Source organism: Lentinula edodes, assembly GCF_021015755.1.
Source record: "Lentinula edodes strain Le(Bin) 0899 ss11 chromosome Unknown C8R40scaffold_52, whole genome shotgun sequence".
Taxonomy (NCBI): domain Eukaryota; kingdom Fungi; phylum Basidiomycota; class Agaricomycetes; order Agaricales; family Omphalotaceae; genus Lentinula; species Lentinula edodes.
Genome location: NW_025764358.1, coordinates 216977 through 232733, shown reverse-complemented (window position 1 = coordinate 232733; position 15757 = coordinate 216977). Strand labels below are relative to the sequence as shown.

Here is a 15757-nt window from a genome sequence, read left to right as displayed (position 1 = left end):
TCATTCGATGTGGGTGGTTTAGAATTCAAATCAGCTTACTGTTACTCGGCGTCGTCGGAGACTGGTGGTGGCGCTTACCGACCACTTTTCTTGGCTCTGCTGACCTTGTGTATTCAAAAACGGATTCAACACTGAATGTTTTTCCCATTCCCGTACTCTTTGACCGCCATCTTCATTTTATGACGACAAATCCAGGGTTATGGTGTAGATTGGCCTCAACTTCTCGTTACATTGGATAAACCATGCTCATCTACATTTTCGCCGAGACTTTGTCACTCTTTCCCGACTGTGAGATGCTCCCCTAGACATTACTAGCTTGAGGTATTTAAACTTCATGAGACGATCTCTTATCATCATAAAATATGGTTCTCCCAACTTCTACCAAGCATTACTTCTGGCCCAAGGTCCGTCTCGATGCTCGGTGGTATCTAGACATGCTCTCACCATATATTCACTAGCTCGGCGCTCTTGCAAACCTCTCTTCAAAGGAATCTCAGCTTCCGCCTCTCAGATCCCACGAGGTGCTCGTCAAGGTTTACGCCGTTTCCTTGCAGGTACTCCAAGCTTTTTTCTATTCGGGAACCGCCAAAATGATTTTGATTCACTGAAAGTATCGCGATATTATGGTCGGCTTGAACATATACCCCGGCAGGTAACTTTCAATCTCAGAATTATAACTCTAAACCTTACGATTTTCTACAGCTTCCAGATGAAGTTGTACCATGCTCCGATATGGCTGGAGAAGTCATCGCAGTCGGAGACGAAGCAGGTAGTCAGTGGAAAAAGGGAGATCGCGTTTGCGCCAACTTTGCTGCTGATCATATCGCTGGAGATATCACTCCTGAAATTCAGAAAACTGCTCATGGAGGGGCAATTCACGGTGTATTGACGCAATACAAAGCGTTCAGTCCTCACGTACGTTTATCTACTTCCTAATTTGACATAAACGTGATCATTCGTAGTCCCTCGTTGCCATCCCGGACCACCTTTCCTTCGAAGAAGCTTCTACTTTGCCGTGGGTGCACCATTTGAGTTATACAGGGACGCTGCTCATTTTTTCTGGTTTTGAAGATGTGCTGCCCTGACCGCATATAACGCACTCATGGGCCCTGTCCCACTTAAGGGTGGTGATACCATTGTCGTACTTGGTACTGGCGGTGTTTCTATGTATGTATTCTAGTATGCTACGGAACGAACTCTGGCCTTAATTTGGTTCACTCTCTCCTAGTCACGGCCTTCAAATCGCGCTCGCCTCAGGAGCCAAGGTCATCGTTACCTCCTCGTCTGACGAGAAATTGCAAATTGCTACCAATCTAGGCGCTCACCACGTTGTCAACTATAAGACCACTCCTAATTGGCACGAGGAAATCCTCAAGCTTACCGGTGGAAGGGGTGCTGACCATATTCTAGAGGTGAGGACTCGGATGCTTCGCATTTGTCTCGAGTCAAGTCCCCAGGATATTCAGTGTACCTCGAACTTCAGGTCGGTGGCCCTGACTCACTCGAAAAATCCTTGAAAGCTGTTCGTATGGCGGGATGGGTCCATGCTATTGGGGTTATTGGTGGGGTGTGTACACAGCGTCCTGGTCACGGTACCAGTATCATCCCTTTTTAAAACGCAATTTTAGGGTACACCTACCGAAGTTATGATGCCCACTATTCAGAAAGCTTGTTTCATTCGCGGTATCCAGATTGGGTCCATTGCGCAGTACGTCTGAATTCATTTTTCACAACTTGCTTCTCATAAGTTCTTGCGCAGATTCAAAGATATGAACCGACTGCTTTCTCTACACCCTGAGGTGACTCGACCAGTTATCGACAAAGTATTTCTATTTGAAGAAGCACTGAAGGCTTATGAATACTTGGAATCTCAAGCTCATGTGGGAAAGGTTGTAATTAAGGTGGCATAAACCCACTTTGTACGTACTTTGATTTCAGGCAATATGGTGGTCAGCAGAGCACTATCACAATATTAAAGGTAGCTCACTTCGTACGTACGGTATCTAAACAACCCTTCTTTGTCATGCTCCTTGAGAAATAAACAGTAGGTCTCTTTAGCAGCACTTGGGGTTATAGAGGATCGACAGGAAAATTGGCTTCGGCACCTTCAAGCATGATCCACGACTAGTCTATGAGGCCCAGCGCGAAATTACAATCTATTGGTCTCCGCCATTACTCCGGATTCAGAATCACTCTCACCGTCGCACAGTCACTAAACTTCTATGTGGTGCCTTTACTCCCCAAATCTTCTACACCTCCCCTCGTCCCTTCGCGAGCTGACGGCTACAGGACGCCAGAGTCGTCTCCATGTATGTATGCACCCTGAATCACAATAGTATGTCCTACTGCAACGCCCCTGCAATTCCCAATACCAGCCAATGCTCCCGAACATTGCCACATTCCGCTCAAACTTCCCAGCAACTATACGACACACTACTACTTACTGGATGACTCCTCAGAGAAGGAATACAGTGAGGATAATTACGCCCGTGAACGAGACGTTTGTAATACATACCCTCTCGTACGCTCGCACGGTGCATCATTAGATTTTTGGTGATTCGACCTGATTAATATTTGACTCGGCGTCGTCGTGCTTACCAACCGTTTTTCTTTGTGGGAACGAGATGGACATCCCTCCCATTTCCACAAATCTTGGACCAAGCCGTTGAATTGAACTTCCTTTCTTCCTTCCCATCTTTGTTTGCCGCCATGATCATTCTCAAGCTGAATGAACTCATGACAAACTCAGTCTCGACTCTCTCGCGTCCTCAGTGCACACTTACACTAGTAACCAAATTTAAACGATCATGACATGTTATCACAGCATATTTTCGCAGAAATTGCGTCACTCTTTCCCGGCTGCCACAAGAATCAGATACACCAGAGATACTTAGGTGGATAACATAATCCCATACCACAACTTGAAGAATGGTTCTCCCGACTACGACCAAACATTACTTCTGGCCCAAAGTTCGTCTCAATCACATCATATCCGTACAGTGACATATCTCAGGCTGATCGTCGATCGATTACTAGTTCGGCGCCCTTGCAAACATCTCTTCAAAGGAATCTAAGTTACCACCTCTCAAATCTCACGAGGTCCTCGTCAAAATCCATGCTGTTTCATTGCAGGTAAGTAAACCTTTATTTTATTCGCGAACCGTCAAAATCGTGCTCATTCACTGAAAGTACCGCGATCTCATCGTCGGCTTGAACAAATACCACGGGGAGTAAGTACAACTTTCAGATCTCAGGATCATGCCACACTTATTGTGTTGTTGTCCTATAGCTTCCCAGAAGAACTCGTTCCATGCTCTGATATGGCTGGAGAAGTCATCGCAATCGGAGACGAAGCAGGAAGCCAATGGAAAATAGGCGATCGTGTTTGTGCCAACTTCGCTGCCGATCATATTGCTGGAGATACCTCGCCTGAGATTCAGAGAACCGCTCATGGAGGAGCTGCTCACGGTGTATTGACGCAATACAAAGCGTTCCGTCCATATGTACGTTTATCTACGTTTTCTATTTTCACTAAATATATGACTGTTCAATGCGTAGTCTCTTGTTCAAATCCCTGATCATCTTTCGTTTGAAGAGGCATCTACTTTGCCGTGGGTGTACTCCCTTCGAGCTAACTTGCATATTCCACTCACCGTATATTATAGCTGTGCTGCCTTGACCGCATACAACGCACTCATGGGTCCTGTCCCTGTTAAGAGTGGCGACACCGTTCTCATCCTTGGCACTGGCGGCGTTTCTATGTATGTGGTTCGATGTTCCATATGCTGAACTAGAGTCTTAGTTTGACTTCTTCTCTCCTAGTCACGGTCTCCAACTCGCGCTCGCTTCAGGGGCCCAAGTCATAGCTACCTCTTCATCTGACGAGAAACTGAAAATTGCTACCAAGCTTGGTGCTCACCACGTTATCAACTATAAAACCACGCCTAATTGGCACGAGGAAGTTCTTAAGCTTACCGGTGGAAGAGGTGTTGATCATATTCTCGAGGTGTGTCTCGAGTTTTAGTCCCGAAGTTATTTACTGCACGATACAAAAAAAAACGCTAGGTCGGGGGCTCTGACTCGCTTGACAAATCCTTAAAAGCTGTTCGTATTGCTGGGTGGATCCATACCATTGGTTTTGTCGGTGGGGTGCGTAATACGCAACATCCAATCACTACTTCAAGTTTTCCTCATTTTTCTCAACGTAACTGTACAGGGTACCCCTACTGAGGTTGTATTTCCCACTATCCGAAAAGCTTGCTTCATTCGCGGTATCCAAATTGGATCTGTTGCTCAGTACGTCTCGTACTATCTTCTTTGTTGCTTACTTTACAACTCACTCATCGTTATCTTCTTGCATAGATTCAAAGACATGAACCGCCTGCTCTCTCTTCACCCTGAAGTGACTCGACCAGTTATCGATAAGGTGTTCCCTTTTGAGGAAGCACTGAAAGCTTACGAGTACTTGGAATCTCAAGCCCATGTAGGAAAGGTTGTTATCAAGGTGGCGTGAAAGTGCTACGAGATGTAACTTATAAGATGAGATAGGTACAACATAAGTGAAATGTGATTATATCGTAAATGATTATGCTTAGGAAGTAGATTTGAAGATTAGGTATCAAGGGGGCAAAATTTGTTCGAAATTGTATGCTACTTGTCCTTGACCACTAATGCAAGATGATCTGTCCCACAGAGAATGGTGTGCACCCTTCTCGACAGGGCCAGTCCAAGTTTATCATGACCCCTCCCTTCAATGGTCTTTTGACCATCTATGCGGTAATTGACCTGGGTTGAGGTTAGCATAAAAGATGAAATAACTCCTAGAAACTCTGCACATACTTTAGATTCGGTCAATAAGCGTTCCCCATCTAAGGGATTCTTCTCGTACGCCATCAAAAGACTCCGCATGGTCGGATATTGCTCAACAATCCCCTCTGCACCACTATCCGTAACTCGATGAATTTGACTGAGCATCTTGGTCCAAGTGTCTTTGGGATCCTTCCCAACCTTAACCTTCGTATCGGGACAGAATGGAAGATAGGATCGAGAAATTAACCTGGGGCGGGAACTGTCGGTTACTACAAACATCTAGAACAAATTTGACTCACTTGTCTTCTCTGATACCTGGTAGTAAGATCAATAATGAGTAAGAGACTGAATGCTCACATATGAATCATAGAGGCTCACCGAGATCACCAGAGTAATTATACAAACGATCAACTGCTTCTTGCTCATTTTCAACACATGCGAGGTAAACATCTTCCTGGAACTGCAAGCTCGTCAACGCACCTTCGAGCTTCTTCCACTCTGCAGCATTTCTCGTACGCAATTTCCCCATCCCGGAGATCATGATATACATGTGGTCCTTGCGTCCAAGCCCGTGAGCTTGACGGAAATCTTGAACAAGGTCTACAAGGCCGTTCTTCTGCACCAGGTTGCTAAGCTGAACAATGCTAAGACGCATTAGAGCGAATTTTTCGAATTTCTGGTATGAGGGTTTCACAGCTTTGAATGCACGAACGGAAGTATCGTATTCCTTGAAGACAAGTCGCTGCCAGCGAACAGTGTCGTATCCGGGCAGTAGATCGGGACCGTCATCGCGTATACCGGCTTTATGGCCATCGAGTTTAGCGTGAAGAAGTCGCGCAAAATCTGGGTATGATTTTCGGAAGGATTTGGAAAGGATTAACGTCATATACTGAAGCGCTTCCTTCTTGTTGAGAAGAAGCTGATTAACTGTTCTGTGGAGGGCCTTATCCTCCTTGTCCCTTTGCTTTTGAGCTTTATCAAGTTCCTTTTGCGCCTTCTGAGCTCTTTTCTGAGCAGATTTCTCATCATCCTTAAGCTGTTTCTGTCTCGCCCTCTCAGCTTTCTTCTTGTCTCTTTCATAGTCCTTCAATTCCTACGAGCGATATCAAGCTTGAAAATAAGCCTCATGGGTCAGGTAAAAGAATCCCCATACCTTCTCACGCGCTTTTTCTTCTACAGTTTTACCTCGTCGTTTCGTCTGCTGTTTAACGACATCCAATGTATTCACACGCGTTTTCTTGGGAGGAGAGGATGCCTCATCGGAATCAGCGCAAGTAGAAGTTTGACGGTAACTTCGTTTGGAAGAGTAAACAGTACGCGAGGATGGGTAAGACCGTGTTCGAGGAAGAATGTCATTCAAAAGTTCATTGGCGTTGGGCAAGTCAGAATCTGACCCAGAATCGAGTTGCAAGTCATATCCTGAGAAAGCTCTCGCCTTACCCTTGTCCACGGAGCCACGCGGCAAGGCCTTCTGAGGGGATGAGATAGACATATCGTCGTCGTCGTCTGACAAGTTGAGTAGTTGTGCACTGGGCAAGGAAGTGAGTGGCGCCGTAGGAGGTTCATCGTCGGAAATTTCAAAGACTTGAGATCGCTGTGAGGAAGGAAGAAAAGTAGCTTGGGAGCACTCAATTTCGGTTTCGGAATCTGAGAGTTCGATGGTATCGCAGTGAATGGTCAGCATCTCGAAGGCTGGTTGTACATAGACACGAACAGCAACAGCGTGACAGTGACTGATCGTGTAACTAAAACTTTGTGTAAGTTAAACGGTACCTCTCGCAAACCACGACCCCCAACTATACCATCCTCTACAGACCTTCCACACATCATCCAGAACCGGAGAATGGAGCTGGGCGATAAGCCAGGCTCACCACCACTAGCTGGTCGCCGCAGCTCCCCGCGCCTTAGTACTTAGCCTTACTTACTTGCGGTTAATGAAGAATTCAAAAAAAAAAAAAAAAAAACCTCTCGCAAACCATTTAATCAAAAAGTCTTGTATTGTGAGCTCCTCGAACTCCGACCTTTACACTTTCATATTTCACTTAATCTCGTAGCTAAATATCGTGTTACGATACACCGAAAGAGATCTCTGTTCCTGAGGAGCCAATTCCTCCTCTGCTTTCGACACAAGCAGTCTCAACCGCCCAGCAGATTTGTCTTGACGAAGAAGCTGACTTGGAAGTATACAACGAAGAAACCTTCCATTCGCAATCCAAGTTATCGCTTGCCCAGTAGCGGCGAACCCGAATAGTTGATTATATGAATCATTGGCGGTGCTCAACTGCTTTGATATGGAAGATTCCTGACGAGATTCTCGGCCTCATATTTGACTATCTTTGTGATGTCGGGCCTCGGGTATACAGAATGTCTCGGGTGCCGATATCGTTGCGGTTGAGCGCGGTTTGCTCACACTGGCGATTTATCATGCTTTCGACTCCATGGTATTGGACCAAGATTTCCGTGAGATGCACTTCGACTTGGGGTATTCGACCCGAATTTCATTTGCTTCAACTATTCCTTGAACGGTCCAAAGAAAACCTATTGGACTTGAAAGTTTCATTCCCTATCAGTGGATATCATACGCAGGAACTCATTCTGCAGCTTTTCAAAACTCAGGCAGCACAGGCTCACCGATGGAACTCACTCGAAATTTTTGCAACGCAATCCAAGCACCTGTGTCTCCTGCGTCATCCATACATCTCGTCATGTCCCGAACTCACGAGTCAGACCTTGAGAGGGATCTTGGACTCTCAGGAGGAACCTCCCATGAACTTTGTACCAATGCCCAAGCTGAAATCCTTCATTCCTAGGGTGTTCAATCGCCCACTCCGTCCAGATTCAAGCTTCCCATGGCACCAACTCACAAAGTTGAGTCTTGACTGTTGGTCTCTCAGTGATCTTAGCTTTGTGGGACTTTGCAAAAATTTGCTTCATTTACGTATTTCAGTCGATTACGACAGTGAAATGACGCTTCCCCGTGTCCCAAAAGCCCCGGTGCCATCAGCACTTGAACAATTACGAACGTTGACCTTGGTCTTGTCACCATCTGAACCAAAGACTCGGTTTGTGGAAATCGTCTTAGACTTGGTTGCAATGCCAGCCTTAGCTCATTTAGAGGTTGAAGGTGATACATCTGAACAAGCTGATCATGGTGCTGCTGATTGGCCTTCTGGGATAATGGGTGCCCTTGATTGAAAGAGATTTATTCCCCCTGACGACACTTGCTATTCACAACATCAGCATTTCTGAAAACGACCTCACTACCTTTCTTCGAAAAGCCCCATCCCTTATGACCCTCAGTATACAGGAGGCTCAGTTTGAAGGGTCATTCGAAAAACAGATCTCCAGCCCTATATCCATCAACTTTATGCGATCTCTTTGGGCCGTCTCCGGCGAAGAACACTCGTCTACGGAGGCACAGCTGCTGCTTCCGAATCTCACTACTCTCTATCTCACCATATATAAAGAGTTCAGCGATGAAGCTTTTACAGATATGATTCATTCTAGATGGGGTGATGAAGACCACTCATTGACGCAGGAATCTTCCATCTCTCGCCTGCAGGAAGTCGTCGTTCATTTAGGTGATCAAGATATCTCTCTGTCTAAAAGAGATTCAGATTCAACGAAGCTCAAAGCTTTGAGTACCTTACAGCGTCAGGGTTTGTTTATCGAGGTCGTTGATTCCGGAGACTATGTGTATCTGGATTGATTACCTTAGTAGTGCTGACTGGCGCTCACACCATGACCTCACGCTACCAATCTACTAATGTTCATTGTGCGCGTCCAGCCCAACAGTACCAAGCACCGACCAAGTATGAGATGCTCCGAGTCTTTTTTTCTCATAGTGGAATATAAGACTTTCGAGCTTGATTTAGAATCTGGTAAAAGTATGATCTCGTATTCAACTCGCGGTACGAAGAAAAGAGTTCACTAATTGATTGTCTGTCCTGGCACTTGCTGCTAGAAGTCTACCATATTCCCTATCCCTTCGACCTTCCAGTCAGAAATTCGAATTAATGAGCATATAGTATTATAGGATCGATTCAAAGTCTCTGCAGAGAACAGAAGCTTTTAGTGTGAGGTACTCCAGTAGTAGGAATACACTAAGGTCAAGATATAAGTACGCTGAAGGACCGAAAGATCTCATGGGGTCTTTCGCCCTTACATCAACATATATGAAGATGGATCAGATAATAATAGATGTAGTTACGAAAGGATTAAGGGAGATGCTATGTCAAGATACAAATGCCAATAAAAAATACACCGAGAACTCATTAGGAGCCACCTCGATGCAGATACTTATACAGATACAAATTACCCAATTAGATATTCTCGTGAACGCTTTGTAGAGTTTGATTCCACTCAATCACTTTATGATGAGCGATGACTTTTTTGGGATTGAATCCAATAACTTGCAGACCCTCGATGGACGAGGCTCGGGAGAGAGCCACGTAACTTTGACCTAACACGAGAGTCAATTCGCTGGACAGCGATGGGGATGAATTGTGGTTACCTTTCTCGAAGACACGCCCGAGATCGACTTTAACACGATGAATTGTCTGTCCTTGACTTTTATGAATAGACATTGCCCAAGCGAGAATCAAAGGTCTAAGAGATAATTGTCAGTCTACGGATGAAAAACGAACAAAGGTCAGAACGGCCTACACTTGGACCCGCCGAGCGAGTAATTTTCCCTCCGCATCTTCAACCCGGAATTCGTCACGTTTGATCAATACGGCTTCTGACCCGTACCCGCCGTCCTGGAGGGGGTACTCAAACAGAACCAAAGGATACTTTTCTGACGAGTCGTCGACCTCTTTCTCCGTTTGCTTTTTCTTCGGTTTCACCTCTGCCTTAGTGCCAGAAGTATTCTCCTTGTTATTCCAACGAGACACCCTGACCGGCGTCCGACCATCTTCCGATAGTTGGACGTATCGTAACAGTGCGCCATTCTTTTTGGTCTCCGTTGCAGACTTTGTATTAAACGGAATTTTATTGGAAGGCACCGATGAAGATGACATTTTGCTACTCGTACTTGCTGAAGGCGTATTCGCGCTACCAGATTTCAAACCAGAATTAGAAGGTGCAGGTAAGGTGCCACCGGTGAGTTCGCTGGGGTGATAAAATCCTAGAACTTTACCGACGACGCCGTTCACTAAGACATCATCGACGTTCTTGATCAACATGACTTGTGCATCTGTCTTGAGCTCTAGGCGTTCTTCGGCAAGTAGATGTTCGAGGAGTTTCGGCTTCGTACCACTATCCCGGGCGACGTAAGGTACTTTAGGAGAGGGAAGTGCGTTCAAACGGGAAGCGTTAGATTGCGCTACTTGAGCGCGCAGTGGGTAGAGTTCGGTAGGGAGGATGGGGCTCGCTGGTAGCGGACGTGAAAGAGAGTTGAATAGTTTGACTGCCTCATCAGATGGGGCTCCGAGGCGAAGAGCGTTGAGAGCAGATATGAAGACTCAAAGAACTTGGTTCTCAAACACAACACAATGATATCATTGCAAGACGACTCACTGGAATCTTTCTGTCTGAAGACATCATTCAAGTTCACCGTGCTCTCTAATGTGTGCCGCCACGCTGGGGACTCAAATGCAAATATTGGTTCCTGATTATTCTTAGTCACCGGAGGAAGTTGGAAGAAATCTCCAGTAACAATGATCTGAAAGGTAATGCAAATAATGAGAGCAGGGGTAGAAAGGAACTCAGTATCATACCTGGATACCACCAAAGGGTTTTGGTGTCGGTTTTCTAAGGGTCACCGCAATGTCGTGAAGTTGTTGAAATAGGTGACCATCGACCATCGAGACTGTTCGCAAGTTAATATTGGATAATTCTACAGCCTAAACAAAGTCAACCTTCGTCAATGATCAAAACTTTGGTCTTCTTCCATCTTTGAAGAGCAGGCCGACAAGTCTTGATACATTTAATTAAGAGATTCATATCGCTACAGTTGGGTGTTACTGCCCCCCAAGAGTGAATCGTCATTCCTAAAAAACACGTCAATTGGGAAGACGATAATTAGAAGGAGATGAACAGACCTCCCACGTTTGAAGCGGCCATTCCAGTGCTCGCAGTGATTGATATCGCGTCTTTCGTTTTGGAGTATTTGTTACGCAATCCTCTAATGATAGCTCGAAGTAGTAGTGATTTACCAGTACCTGTTGTCATTGTCAACTAACGAAACTAAAGAGAAATCGACTACGGACCTGCTGCACCGGTGAAGAATACATTCTTTCCTCCATCTATGACCATCCTTAAGACTCTTGTCTGTTCCGGGCTCAGCGATACATGGGACGGTTCAGTTGGGTCGTCAGAGCTTTTCTTCGGTAGAGGAACTTGGGGTGAAAAAAAAGATTCGAGGGTGCGGTTGGGTTTCTTGGTGACAGGGACGGATTCAAAGGTCTGGGCAGCCTTTCGTTTCAAAGAGGACATCGCGGAAGAGGAGATTACGAGAAAGAGGAAAAGACCGACGGAAAGGGTCTCGGTACCGATGTGGTGGAACGCAATGAAGGGATGACGGATGAGTTGGAACGCGCTTCAAGGCTCAAGCTAATTGTCATCACGTGGGCGGGGAATGGGCCATGGTCTCGCCGGTCTCACTGTGGGGATGAGCCAATGTCTTCGCGGTGAAAATGTAGAGAAAATGCAAGGATTTTTACCAAAATTCATCAAAAATCCTGGGCACGAATTTTAAAACTTTTCGTGTGGCGATTATTGTGAAGCTATCGTGAATTTGGCGGGGGGCCGTGCTTATTTTAAATTATCTTTTCATAATTTTACCATAACCTCAGCTCAATTCCTTCAAAATATCTGCTGCCATATTTTTGTACATAACCTCGAGATAAAACCCACATTTTCGCCTCGAGGAAATCGGCTCATCCCTGCAGTGTCTGAAGACTTGTCATTTCTCTCATCGTATCATGAATGAGTCCTAGTATGACTTTCCAATTTCATAAGCTCAGCTGGGATATGATAACCCAGATGCTGAACACAAAGGCCAATTTCGTACAAGTTCTAGGTCTAGATCATCCTCCCTATCGTCCGATTCCAGGTGTGCTGCAATAATCAACAGTTCAATCAGGGTAGGCTAACTTCTGCCTGCTTTTCTCAAAGCTTTTTATGAGTGAAGAACTGGAGGGAGTATCCAAATTGATTCGATTTAATTGCGACTGACTAGCTAAGGAGAACGCGTCAAAACTTAAGGCGCATGGCCAGCGCTTAGCGTCGCGTCTGCACGTGATGCGCGTTTGGTTTTGAAACTCCGACGTTGCTTGTTGATTCCAGACTTGAACGTCGCCGAAATCTACCCCTGCCGAAATACTGTGCGTTGCGCGCAAAGGCGTGTATCATCGGACAATACTGGGATGAACGTCATGACCGGACGTCCACCAACTGCTAGCCAGCGGTCACAGTCCAAACTTGTCGCGTCAGGCAGCAAGCGGAAACGTAAGTGACCAGAAATTTGTTGGGTTTTGATTGCTTGACTATTCTTCACTCTTTTGATTGCCTTTTCCAGTTCTCAATGGAGAAGAAATTCCTGGAGGTCTGGTCATCGTCCGGCCACCATCTTCCCAAGGAACACGGCTATCTACTCGCCCCCCATCGCAACCCCCGCCAGATCGCCCCCCCTCATCCAATGGACATCGCCAGAAAGATTTGGATGCTTCTATACCCCCGCCTGCCAAAAAGTTTCGTGCTGATTCCCAACCTTCAACTACTTCCAAAGCCGGTCCTTCCTCCTTGAAACCTCCGGTTGGACCCTCGTCTTCCAAACATATTAGTCGAACACCAGAGATTGAAGCGGATGTACGCGCTATGGAAGATGAGGCAGACGAGCTACGTCGCAAAGCGAGAGCGAGAGCTTTGGATCCTGCTCTCAGGCAGGAATACCATCCGCCGCCTCGTCCACCGGACCAGAAGCCAACTAGCAATGGCCATAGTCGTAAATCACGGATAATAGACACGACGCAGGCCTTGCCTTCAGCTCATTCAGAAAGTCCCATGATCACTAAAAACAAACGATTAAGAGAGGGTGCGATGATGGCAATTAGGTCTGCATCACAGGAGCCAGAGTCAGGAGAATCAAGCCAGCGCGGCCGTGAGGCCACTGTAAACAATTCTGGAGGAGGCCGACGGAGTCATAGACGAAACAGCTCGGTCAATGGGAGAGGGAAGCGGATAAGTGAATCCTTCGAAGCCACTGGCAAACTCTGTACGTCGCTGTATCTCGTAACTGTATATGAGATGCATATCTCACGCGTACATGTTCAGCACATCCGCACAGTTCAATATCAGAATCTAGCTTTTTTAAGCATATCGATACCGAGATATCAGATACTGAACGTCTTCTCCTGCTGTTAACTTGGTGTACTTCCCGCTCAGCGCAATCTTACGCCTCGACCTCAAATCCCGCCAGCACAACCCTCCCTCCACTCTCTGAGCAGGAAGTAGTCATCCTCAGCAATGTTCAACAAGACCTCTTGCGGCAGTTGGCTGATAGGAAGATCGACATTGGTCCAAATCCTCAATCCCAATCTTCAGGCGCTATTCAGCATACTCGGGCGAACAATCAGAACGTATCGAATCAGAAATACGAGAAGAATTTCAATCAAGAAATCCGACAGTAAGCGTAGTGTCATCATCCATATCTTCACGCTAATCTACTTCATAGAATGGAGCAGGAGCAAGAATCGTGGAAAAAGGCCAACTACCATTACGAGGAGCTATTCAAGAAGGAACAAGGGAAAATTGAGAAACGCAAATCCGACATATCCCACCGTCAGTCCTTATCGGAAAAAGCTAAAGGCAAACGGAAGGCTTTCGATGATCTACCCGAAGATTGGAGCTGGCTTCCCTCCGAACACCTTCCGGAGTCGCAGCACGCTGGATTTTCCCTGGCAAAAGCCGTATTGGGCTTAAGCACAGATCCTTCAGGTTCAATACAACGGACAAATACTGGTATTCGAATAGGTAGAGAGGATGTGGAAGCAGCGTTAAAGCAAGAGATATCCGATCTTCCTTTCCACATGGATACCCTTCTTACCCATGTCAATGCTGCTCGACTGACAACGAACGTGGCAGAGTCAGTGCTGGACGAACGGTTTAGCCTCCTTTCTCGGGCACTGGCTGCACGTTCAGGGGATATATCGGATTTCGCACAGGCAGGAACAGCATCCACAACGACTCAGATTCTTAATCATTACGTTCCTCCAGCGCCTGCTGCCCCACTCCGCCCGCTCAGCAACGCGCAAAGTATATTTCGTGCGTTGGCCCGGGTGGACAGTGCACGCCCTCGAGGGCAAATTGGGGATGCAGCTCGGAGGGCGGCAAGGGAGGTTCATCGGATGGAAGAGAGTGGTATTGCCCGCAGCAGTGAAAGGAGGTTGACAGAGGTGCCGCCGACTCCTAGGAAGATTCCTATGACACCTCGGAGGGGGAACACACCAGGGAGAGGGAATACACCAGGCCGGTAGAACTTGGTCTCGGTATATTTTGACCTCACTGATTCGTAATCTACATTATCCTTATTTCCCCTTCTATTCCCAATGCTTGGATTTGATACTTGATACCTACTACTGTATCTACTATAACCGTACTGAGTTTTTTTTTTGGCGTCCGGTTCACCCGATCTTACTGCTTTCCCAGTTAGTTTCCTGTCGTATCTTCCGTTTTGTATATCCATCACCCTGTTGTGTAGTATATCTGGGGATTGCACATCAAACTATGTAGTCTATAACCGACTTATGAACATGCAAGCAAATACTGGTTGATGGGTCTTCATGCAAAACCAGGAAGCAATAATAATACAAGTCGTCACTACGAAAATCAGTCATACGCTGGGCCACGTCGTCGTGGAGGACTCCTGGAACGCGAACGAGGACTACGCCTGCCACCTCTCCCGCCACGGTCTCCCCAACCGCGTCCTCCTGCTCTTCTAGGTGACCTTGGAGGAGGAATCCGATCATCTCTGTCATCTCCACGAGCTCCTCCTCTACCTCCTCCTCTTCCTCTACCATTTGAGTCACCTCGCCAATGGCCACCACCTCTACCAAGCAGAGGCCCTCCGATGGAAGGAGCAGGAGGTTTACCCCAGCCTCCATCGCCTCCGGTTTTCCATCCAGGTCCGTTTTGAGCAGACGCGTTTGCAGAGCCTTTGATTGAAAGATCGCTACCCATTGTGACATTTTTGGGCAGCAGCACCGCGAGAAGAAGGAAATCCCCTGGCACAAATCGAAGCTCATCAAGCGTACGTTCTTCCTTTTCACGGTGTGTTTGCTCTCGGTTTTCGTTATCGGCTTCTTCAAGAAGACGAGGCGCTATTGAGGTGAGGGTGCCTGGCTCACCTAGGATGTCTCGAGAATACACCAAACCGAGTTCCTTTTGTGAAAATCTCCCTTTGTTGCCAGAATCAGCGTAGACTGTACGAAAGGCGAACCGAGCCAGAGGATGGCGGTATTCGGGAACATGGGGTGCAGTTTCTCGAAGAGTTGTTAACACCTCGCTTAGTGTAGCGTCTTTCCTGTGAGTGTGTGAGTCTTGAGCCTATGTGTATAGCATGCATAGCGCATTATTCACGCACCAAGTAAAAATCTGCTGCTCGTCCGTTGTTGGAAGTGTCGCATCTTCGAATAATGAAAGACGATGGAAACTTCCAATTTTCACGAATGTTCGAATAAGAAATGGTGCTGTCTGTGGGTCCTTGAGCAAAGCTGAAAAAAGTTGTATTTTATACGCGCACCTTGTCCCTGACTACGGCAGACTGGCCTGTTGGAGAAGCATTGTCAACCTCCATTTTCTTGGTTTTGGTCGGAAGAGCCGAACAGTTATTACCGGCTTCCAGTGCTGACAGTAACGTGACTTCATCTCACTAAGTGGTGACTCATGCCAATTTCCTTTGTAACTTGCGCATCCATCTTAATCGCCCCGTCCTACACTTCTAATC

The 15757-nt window shown here is 46.6% G+C and overlaps 8 protein-coding genes across 8 annotated transcripts; 4 read left to right on the top strand and 4 right to left on the bottom strand.

Moving 5' to 3' along the window:
- Positions 1-362: 362 nt before the first annotated feature.
- Positions 363-1910, top strand: C8R40DRAFT_1176461 (uncharacterized protein; the record flags this gene model as incomplete). The annotated part of the gene is made up of 10 exons (XM_046232519.1): positions 363-404; positions 459-554; positions 612-626; positions 703-915; positions 963-1015; positions 1072-1167; positions 1229-1412; positions 1484-1567; positions 1629-1708; positions 1760-1910. 10 exons carry the CDS (start codon positions 363-365, stop codon positions 1908-1910), a joined length of 1014 nt encoding a protein of 337 aa, XP_046080849.1.
- Positions 1911-2832: 922 nt separating this feature from the next.
- C8R40DRAFT_723215 (uncharacterized protein) lies at positions 2833-4582 on the top strand. The gene is made up of 10 exons (XM_046235986.1): positions 2833-2970; positions 3037-3132; positions 3190-3230; positions 3290-3503; positions 3559-3611; positions 3666-3761; positions 3823-4006; positions 4066-4149; positions 4217-4296; positions 4363-4582. The coding sequence occupies exons 1-10, from the start codon at positions 2929-2931 to the stop codon at positions 4511-4513; spliced, it is 1041 nt and encodes a 346-aa protein (XP_046080848.1). The 5' UTR covers positions 2833-2928; the 3' UTR covers positions 4514-4582.
- A 68-nt stretch (positions 4583-4650) lies between these two features.
- C8R40DRAFT_1073872 (uncharacterized protein) lies at positions 4651-6301 on the bottom strand (the record flags this gene model as incomplete). The annotated part of the gene is made up of 5 exons (XM_046226642.1): positions 4651-4785; positions 4840-5056; positions 5109-5124; positions 5188-5902; positions 5963-6301. The coding sequence occupies 5 exons, from the start codon at positions 6299-6301 to the stop codon at positions 4651-4653; spliced, it is 1422 nt and encodes a 473-aa protein (XP_046080847.1).
- A 481-nt stretch (positions 6302-6782) lies between these two features.
- C8R40DRAFT_723634 (uncharacterized protein) lies at positions 6783-8290 on the top strand. Its single transcript, XM_046235988.1, has 2 exons — positions 6783-6809; positions 6864-8290. The coding sequence occupies exon 2, from the start codon at positions 7069-7071 to the stop codon at positions 8002-8004; it is 936 nt and encodes a 311-aa protein (XP_046080846.1). The 5' UTR covers positions 6783-6809; positions 6864-7068; the 3' UTR covers positions 8005-8290.
- Positions 8291-9131: 841 nt separating this feature from the next.
- Positions 9132-9395, bottom strand: C8R40DRAFT_1058728 (uncharacterized protein; the record flags this gene model as incomplete). Its single annotated transcript, XM_046225215.1, has 1 exon — positions 9132-9395. One exon carries the CDS (start codon positions 9393-9395, stop codon positions 9132-9134), a length of 264 nt encoding a protein of 87 aa, XP_046080845.1.
- Positions 9396-10643: 1248 nt separating this feature from the next.
- On the bottom strand, positions 10644-11398 carry C8R40DRAFT_1129666 (PIF1-like helicase-domain-containing protein). The gene is made up of 3 exons (XM_046229140.1): positions 11022-11398; positions 10854-10973; positions 10644-10802 (listed from the first exon to the last, which is right to left on the bottom strand). Exons 1-3 carry the CDS (start codon positions 11245-11247, stop codon positions 10666-10668), a joined length of 483 nt encoding a protein of 160 aa, XP_046080844.1. The 5' UTR covers positions 11248-11398; the 3' UTR covers positions 10644-10665.
- A 790-nt stretch (positions 11399-12188) lies between these two features.
- C8R40DRAFT_1176455 (Mis12-Mtw1 protein family-domain-containing protein) lies at positions 12189-14288 on the top strand (the record flags this gene model as incomplete). Its single annotated transcript, XM_046232518.1, has 4 exons — positions 12189-12261; positions 12332-13027; positions 13087-13438; positions 13487-14288. The coding sequence occupies 4 exons, from the start codon at positions 12189-12191 to the stop codon at positions 14286-14288; spliced, it is 1923 nt and encodes a 640-aa protein (XP_046080843.1).
- Positions 14289-14640: 352 nt separating this feature from the next.
- On the bottom strand, positions 14641-15607 carry C8R40DRAFT_1176454 (Sin3 associated polypeptide p18-domain-containing protein; the record flags this gene model as incomplete). The annotated part of the gene is made up of 3 exons (XM_046232517.1): positions 14641-15334; positions 15395-15504; positions 15554-15607. The coding sequence occupies 3 exons, from the start codon at positions 15605-15607 to the stop codon at positions 14641-14643; spliced, it is 858 nt and encodes a 285-aa protein (XP_046080842.1).
- Positions 15608-15757: the final 150 nt, after the last annotated feature.